Genomic DNA, 9,045 nt, shown 5'->3' on the forward strand with positions numbered 1-9,045 from the left:
CCAAAAGACCAAATGATACTGTATAAGAAAGACACCTGCACCCGAATGTTTATAGCAGCACAATTCACAATTGCAAAGATGTGGAAACAACCCAACTGTCCATCAATACATGAGTGGATTAATAAAATGTGGTATAGGTATACCATGGAGTAAATTTACATGTTTTGATTTGTGGACGCCTGAACCCATTCACTGTCCCACTATGGGGAACCATGAGGCATGCTACAACCCTTCTCCAGGTGGATGCTCACCTGTCTGCCCGAGCGCATCTATCTGATTCCTCAGGGACCCGCTGACTGAGGCAATCACAATCTGGTACTGTTCCCCGGCCTCCAGTCTGTGGAACGTGTGCTCAGAGATGTGCTTGGGGATAGTCTGAGACTCGACCCTTTGATTCTGCCTGAATGCCGACACCGTGTAGGAATCAACATCTCCTCCACCAGGAGACCAGGTCACTGTCAGGGTATCTGTGGCTCCATTGGAAGAAATGTGAATATTTTTGACAGCGCTAGGAACTAAAAAAGAAAATAAATTTAAAAGCCATCACTTAGGGAATGAACTGTGGAGATTCTCAACCAAAGTTTTCACGCTTCTTACGTTTCAGTATCTACTTAAAGAACACACATGAAAAAAGATATAAATCTGCCATTTTTCTCTGACTTTTCTGCCTGAACCGAAGTTGATGAGGGAAAGTTTAGAGGGAGATCAAGGCCAGTGAGCGGAAATGAAGAACGCCAATGACATCACCAGGGGCTAGTTAGACTGCCTTGGTCCAAGTCTTGGTTTTCTCATTTACTAGCTGTGGGACTACAGGCAAATTGCTTAACCTTTTTAAGTTTTAGTTTCTTCATCAGAAAAATGGCAATGATGATAATAGTAACCAGCCTGTAGAATTGTGAGGCTTGAACAAGATGTGAAGTGCTTTGCTGCAGGTCTGGCTGATGGTGAACTGTCAATACTTGTCAACACTCTTTATAGAGTTCCAAAGAGGTGATAACCAAGCAACAGAGTTATTTAGACTTAATCTGTATGCCTCACAAACACCAGATAGTCACAACAATTTAATGCTATTTCTCTGAAAGCTTTTTCCCCACACCACATCCCCTCCCCGTATTATGCTTTGTTTTTCTTAACCCAGCTTGGACAACATCATTGTTACTATCAAGATAACTTTCTCCCATCTAGGCATCTCCCTTTTAACCCCTCCAAACCCTCAATCGAAAATGCATGGGCTACCTGAATGTTGAATACCCCACTGTGTCTACTCAGGTTCAAGAACAATATTTCAAATTACCCGTTAAGCCCTCAATGAAGGCTGACTGCTGTACATCACCACTGATGGTCAACACAAGAATTTTGTACTGGCGCCCTGGTGTCAGGGAAGTGAATCGATACTCAGTTGCGGTATTTACAAGGTAAAAAGGAGGAAATACTTTCATGTCATTGAACAGCAGCTGGACTTCATACTGGTCAACGTCCCCATCAGCTGGTGACCAAGTCACCTGCAAGTCCTCAGTGCTCCTATTCCGCAATGTTAGATCCTTAACGGGCTCTGGAACTGGGGAGAAAAATGAGAAGACACTTCAGGAAAGGAACTGATCGGAATTTACCTACACAATAATTTATGAATCACATTCAAGGAACTGGCAGACGTCTCCCTTCCCCAAATAAACCACTTGAACTACTTCATGCATAATTAAATAAGAAAAATCGGAAGCAACGATTAAAATTGTGATTTTTTTTCTGACAGAAATCTTATATGCTAAATGTTGGTAGAATATAATTATAAAATGAGTTATGATCTCAGTCGTAAAGTAAAACGAGAAGTCTGGAGTTTTAATGCCACGATGCAGGAAGATGGGAAAGAAAAATGGGACATTTGGCCTTCTTGCTCCCCCACTATGCTTGCTTTTATCTACCAATAAATATGCTGTAATTATGGGCCATGGCTTGGCTGAATGATGTTAGCTCCAAGTGAGAGGTACTGGGAATGTGATGTACTAATCAGTAAGTAGAGAAAATTCAAGGTTCAGATAAATTATTTATTCGGTGACCTTCAAGTCCAACCAACCGTGAGATTTTGCAATCATTCCACTTACTCGTTCTCCCATTCCCTTGTTCACTGGCTTCGTAGTGTCCACTTTTTGTACTAACGGTGACACTGTACAACCGTCCTGGGACTAGCTGAACAAATACACACTCATTTTCTGACTTGGGAATGCTTTTCTTTTGAATGAAGTTGTTTTTGTTTTTGATGGTGACTTCATAGTGATCAAAGTCTCCGGTGGCATGCACCCAGGATACCTTTAGATAGTCACTCCTGGCTGAGTTGCTAACACTGATTCCCTGGACCTTGTCAGGCACTGAAAAAGAGAACAGAGAACAGCTAAAGATGTAGTGATTCTGAGTGAGCAGTGTATCACAGATGACAACCTGGGACGATAAAGCAAAGTGAGTAGATTTTTATTGCGTGCATTTCAAAGAAAAATCTTAGATCTCTAGATCACGAATTTCTGGAGGTGACAGATTGTTACACTACTTGGGGTGATTAAATAGATCTTTTAACAGAACCTGATGAATCCATTCTAATCCTGTTGTTTGCCACCACAAAATGTCATTATAAGATGGAACATTAAACATGGTAAATGATGATTAACATGGATGATGGTGATGCTATTAATAATTCCAGCATACCTTGGTGACTCAAGATGTGATACGTTACCAAGAAGAGTATAAACAATCCAAAAGAAAAATGGAAGAAGAGGAAACACATATGGTTAATCACACAATGCATAAAGAGATTGCCCATGTCACTGGTGATCGGGGAAATGCAAGTCAAAACTACAGTGAAATACCATTTTACATCCATTTGACTGGCAAAACTTAAAAACCTCATAAAACTAAATGTTGGAGAGGATGTCCCTCTACAAGTGATTGAATAATGAACACAGTGAAATACTATAATTGATTTCTTCTTTTTAACTCAAAACACAAGATATAGATTTTTTTGCCCTTTACATCAAAACACAAAATATGGATGAAACTTATCAATATAATAAATGAAAATTTTCAATCTCCAAAAGATTACATATTGCATTAAAAATATCTTTTTAAAAAAATAATTTTAAAGCAACGAAAATTTTAAAGACCTATAATTTTCAGTCTATCTATAGATGCAATAAAACTATGCAAGATGGAAAGCTTGGGAGATATAAACATAGGAGTCAAGATGTTGGTTACTCTGGTATGTATTATCGAGGTGGGAACCACAAGATTTGATGTAGATTATTGTTAAGGTCCTAGCTTTTATTTTAGGTAGTGGTTTCCCATGTACATGTTAAATTATTAAAAATTACTAACTAGATGCCAAAAAAATAAAAGTAGCAATTGATGCATGGTTTCCTGAACCAAGAATTATGATTAATCTAATTTTGTATACCTGAGTTTCTTCCCAATAAATATACAAAGAAACAAACAATCTTGTGTATCCATGGTTTCCTCCTCAATCAATCAATAAATAAATGCATGTTACCAGGAACACTGTAAAATAAGGCAATTCTATATTTAGAACATGATAGTAAGGAGATTCTAGTTTTTCACTTGATGCTGAATTTTAATTCAAGAATAGGCCATAGATTCATTACTATTTGACTATAACTGAACATTATAAATATTAATGAGGAGGAGCATTGAAAAGAGGCAGGAACTCAATCTAGGGCACTAAATTTCTGTTCTGATACTATCAAGTCCTCTAGGCTGTACGGCTTCCCTCTGTGTTTGGTATATGTTAAGGGATTTCTGCTCTAACCACATGCCAATCTTGTGTCCTAGTCTTTTCTTCTACTTTCCCCCCAAATATGAAATGACCCAGAAATTTCAGTATTTTTGCATTTAAGCTACGTTTTTGTTTTTTTTTTTAAGACAAAGCCTCACTCTGTCTCCCAGGCTACAGTGCCATGGCGTCAGCCTAGCTCACAGCAACCTCAAACTCCTGGGCTCAAGCCATCCTCCTGCCTCAGCCTCCTGAGTAGCTGGGACTACAGGCACGTGCCATCATGCTGGGCTACTTTTTTCTATTTTTAGTAGAGACAGGGTCTCACTCTTGCTCAGGGCTCAGGCTGATCTCGAATTCCTGACCTCAAGAGATCCTCCCTCCTTGGCCTCCCTGAGTGCTAGGATGACATAAGCTACATTTTTTTTTTTTTTTTACAATGCTTCTCATACCTACAAGTTGTATCAGCATACTTTGTTGGATTATACTTACTGATTAGTTTTTGGAATATAGCTCACCACAGATACGGAGCAAAGACAGGTATGCTTTCTTCAGGATATTTACCTGAAACCACTTACAGTGTTGCTCGAATGTAGTTGTTGCACAGTTAAGGAGAGGAAATTATGAAGTGACAGTGTATGCATGGGCTAAGAAAGGTCAATAATCCAAGCAATTTACGGAAGGCAAAGCAACCATTACAGGAAGAAAAACTAGGCTTAATACCATGCTAAGTCAATAAGGGACTCTCCAGGTGGACTGGGGATAATTTGTGAGACCTGCCTTGCTACATGGTGGGATGATGTGATACAGAATTAGAAATATTGGTATTTTTACCCAAAATGAAGAACAAGAGCATTAGAAAAGGAAAATGGCATTAAGATAATCAGCCAAAATCAACCAGACAACAACTCAGACACAACTCTCCAGTTAAACTTATTTGTCAGGGACAATGACTTGCTCCGGTTAGTCATGCACCAAATCCAAGTTGATGCTGGTAAGAGTCAAGAGGATGCATTAAATAAAGGATCACTTGTCTTGCATTTACAAATAATCTTAGCAAAAGGCTTACAATATTAAAGTCATATGGATAGGAAATGTTCAAGAAGTGGCATTGATGGGAAGCAAGAGGTTAGTAATTGGATGACATACCCTTTAATTTCTGGTGATTTGGGGGCTCCACATTGATCATCATTATGAGATACCGACATAAGACTGCTTTGTAAATGGAGGTCTGCTTTTCAGAGCTAAATCATTAGTGTGATTATCAGTATAATTAGACTTTAACTTATCTGAGGGTAGGGATAATTTCTTTATGTCCCTGACTAGTACTGTCAGATATAGCGTGACATAATAAACATAGCAGGGGAGCTAAGCTGAGCGATGCTACTGATCAGTCATGCAGCGTTGGAAAAGCCACATGCTCTCGGGGACTTTGTTTCCAAAAGAGGAGATGAGGTTAGATCATTTTAAGGATCCTTTCAATGCTAGCATTCTGTAACAATGCAAGCCATCATAAGCAGTTCTTAACCATTTTGGGGTCACAGAAACGATGAGAATATGATAAAAGCCTTGGATTCTCTCTTTTCAAAGAAATGCACGTACCTTTCCTATTCCCAAAAACTTCATGGACAATTTCCAGGGTCACTACATTCCTCAAGTCCACCCATAGACCACTAGGTAAAAACCCCTTATCTAAGTGATTTCCGATTATTCATTCACCAAGTATTTGAGTGCCTAATAGGCCCCAGGCCCTGTGCTAGGTATTAGGATGATGTCAATTGTCCCAGATCCTCATGGAAAAACTGACATTTTTAAATGCAAAAATCAATCCATAGCTTAGTAGGAAAGATTTGACAACATATTTTTTTTTTTTTTTTTGAGACAGAGTCTCGCTTTTGTTGCCCGGGCTAGAGTGAGTGCCGTGGCGTCAGCCTCACTCACAGCAACCTCAAATACCTGGGCTCAAGTGATCCTCCTGCCTCAGCCTCCCGAGTAGCTGGGACTACAGGCATGTGCCACCATGCCTGGCTAATTTTTTCTATATATTTTTAGTTGTCCGATTAATTTCTTTCTATTTTTAGTAGAGACGGGGTCTTGCTCTTGCTCAGGCTGGTTTCGAACTCCTGAGCTCAAACAATCCGCCCTCCTCCGCCTCCCAGAGTGCTAGGATTACAGGCATGAGCCACTGCGCCCGGCCTTGACAACATATTAATGCCAATCTTAAGCAGAAATCTCAGATGTAAACCCCAGAAAGCATAAATACATTGGGAATATGGTAACTGTCTAAATTTAGTTCTTTCCAGCACATTGCAGACCTGAGGTTCATTTCCTTTGCTAGGATTTTTGTTTCCTAGTCCCAGAACTATAAAGGTTCACATTTTCAACTTGTGTCAAAAAGGATGAATAGTGATCTTGACTTACAGACATTTCAGGGAGGATTTCAGGACAGAGAGCTTCATAGGCTCTGGAGTCATTTAGAACTGGGTTGAAATCCAGGATCTGAAACTTACTGGCTGTTTAACAAGATAAACAGTTGGGCGAGTTACTTAACTTCCCTGATCTTTAGCTTCCTGATCTGGAATAATAACAATGACTACCTCACTGAAGAGTTTATAAGGGTTAGTTAGCTTATGGAAAGGCAGGCACTAGTAACCAAAAAGTGCTCCTAAACAGAAATGCTTTTTTACACTATTTGAACACAATATGAACTTTAGCCACAAGAGCGATGTTATTCTTACTCCAAAGGTAACATTTGCTCACATAAAGAGTTTCTTGGGTCAAAATATGAAGACTCCATAACAGTTTTGTGATCCCAGCTGCCTCCCACCCTGTCATTATAGAATCGTTACAGCGCTGTGATGTCCTGAGCCACATGCTCTTTGGCTCTTACGCGGCTCTGTGGCTTCACCCGTCCTTACCTGTCCGCTCTTGGCTGAAGGAGTGGTTTTCGTACTTGCCACTCCTTGTACTTATGGTCACGTTGTAGAGGCGGCCGGGGGTGAGGGAGCTGAAGGAACACTCGCTGACAGACTTGGCGATGATGAGGGACTGCAGCACCGTGCCGTCGTGAGACAGCGTCACCACGTAGTTATCCACATCTCCGGGCGCCGGCAGCCAGGAGACGCTGAGGTAGTCGTTACGACCGGAATTGTTCACCGTTACTCCACTCACGCTGGAAGGGACTGTGATTTTCAAAGGGGAGAAATTTTAAAAAGAGAAACACAGTCAAAAGGTTGAGCCATCTATTGTGGCCAAAAAACCGTGGACTCAGGAGATCTAACCTGATTACATAAGAGGTCAAAGAAGTGGGAGGGTTTCACTTTAGCTTCTGGAAGCGGAGTGTTCTTACACCAGAAGGCTAACCAAAATGAAAACGTAAGGGGGCCTTTAGCATGCCTCATAAATACAAGGACGCCGCTACTGCCTTTTTATGGGGTTGCTGTTTGTAAAGTACCTTAAGTGGAGACCTTTTTATGAGAATGCGTCAGGAGGTTCCCGGTAGGATAGGGAACAGAACAATCCAAATGAATCAACTTGAACCAAACTCACCAGTAAAGCAAAGATGGTTGAGGGGAAAGGTGAAGAATGGGAAAGCTTTTCTAAAGATCTTAGATTTTAGCTTAGACTTCAGGATAGCTTCAATCTTCATGCAATTTATTCCTGGGGAGTCTAATAGCTAACACAACTGGAGGGACTATGTTTTCCCTTTGCAAAGCATTTCCTGCCCTCTAGTGGCAAGAAATAACTCTGAAAACCTATCCTGGAAGCAACAAGTCTGGAAACTGGACCGACTGTGGGCAGAGAGAGCTATTATGGTGATAATGGCCTTTCTGATGTCAAGCATAACCGTTTCCTCGTGTCAGTTGGAGTTTAGTGCCACAAATATTTACTGAAAACCTACTCTTTGCCAGGTATGCAAAAATGGAAAGGGCATGGATGACTTTAAGGAGTTCCCTGGCTAGAAGTATAGTTAGCAAATTAGTATTGTAGTATTGAGTCTAAGTTGTACCATATTTTAGAAATAAGTGCCTAGTAAATAGTATGTCATTAGTGAATAAAGGAAGAAAATACTACAGTAGATAGGAATTACAGTACTGTTTTCATCCTTAGTTGATTAACTTCGCTGAATATTTTCATATGATTGTCAATATTAGTACATCACATGTAATGGATAGAATTTGGCTAGATGACAAATGAGAATCCTTCTAATATACTCTGCTCTGACTTTGTGAGTTAAGCTCCAAAGTCTCCCTCACACTCAAAAGCACTTACCCATCACCAAAAATTATGCACAGCACTCAATTGAACAAATGCTTATCCACATATATGGACATTTTTTAGATATAAAGTTGAACTTTTAGCAATAAGATTTATGTGTGAGTATATTCCCTTCCCTTCCCTTTCCTTCCTTCTTTCCTTCCTTCCTCCTCCCTCTCTCCGTCCAACCATCCCTATGGCCTTTGGTCGCTCTCAAAAGGAATGTTTTCTGTTTGTTTTTTAAAACTGCTGGAAATATGTGCGACTTCTAACATTTTACTAGAAAAGATACAATTATCCTGAGTTTTGCCAAAAGTATGATTCACATGTTTAAGAAGAACAGATCCAAAATTTATTTGTTTTTCCTTTAGAAATGAACATTATTTTCAGATTAGAATTAGATTTATTAAGCATATCTGATATCTTCAATTTTAAATATTCTGCCACCTTATCTGGGCTGGGAGGGTTTAATTATATATGTTTCTACTCTATGGAAACATAAGTAAAATATAAGAAAGTCTTTCAAAATTATTTCAGTATTGACCAATATTTCAGCAATTTGAGAAGACAGCAATGATTATAAAGCCCTTAGCCATTGAATTATTTACAATTTACTGTGTACAAAATTTACTACTCTGGGTACCTTTCAAAACCCCTAGTTGTTGTACTTCTACAATAGTATCCCAATCCTCTCCTTTCTCATGATAATATGTTCTCTTAATATGTTTGAGTACAATAACTCATGCTTATATGTACTCGTATTTTGTGTGCTGCTCACAACTTTATTATAATCCTTCAAAGAATTTCTTGCCCCTTTTTTGAATGCTTCTATTATATAATACAGGTCAAATACTGATACCTCTGTTATAATTAAAATAAAGGTATAAAATTAATTATGAGTTCCATTTATTTCAAGTGGCCACTCATTTTAGGTGATATCATACACTTTACTATGTTAGTATACCACAGTAAGTTGGACAGCCCTTGTGGTATTTAAAATGAGAATTTTATATGTA

The 9,045-nt window shown here is 39.2% G+C and overlaps 1 protein-coding gene across 1 annotated transcript in view; it reads right to left on the reverse strand.

The window, feature by feature from the left end:
* PTPRB (protein tyrosine phosphatase, receptor type, B) overlaps window positions 1–9,045 on the reverse strand; it is a 109,250-nt gene that overhangs the window by 44,645 nt on the left and 55,560 nt on the right. Inside the window, exons 11-14 of the mRNA XM_012642020.1 lie at window positions 6,691–6,954; window positions 2,100–2,363; window positions 1,295–1,558; window positions 252–515 (exon numbers count right to left, since the gene is read on the reverse strand). Coding sequence (XP_012497474.1) covers window positions 252–515; window positions 1,295–1,558; window positions 2,100–2,363; window positions 6,691–6,954 — 1,056 coding nt within the window. The remainder of the gene's footprint in view (window positions 1–251; window positions 516–1,294; window positions 1,559–2,099; window positions 2,364–6,690; window positions 6,955–9,045) is intronic.

Source organism: Propithecus coquereli, unplaced genomic scaffold (assembly GCF_000956105.1).
Source record: "Propithecus coquereli isolate 6110/MARCELLA unplaced genomic scaffold, Pcoq_1.0 Scaffold172, whole genome shotgun sequence".
NCBI classification, from domain to species: Eukaryota; Metazoa; Chordata; class Mammalia; order Primates; family Indriidae; genus Propithecus; species Propithecus coquereli.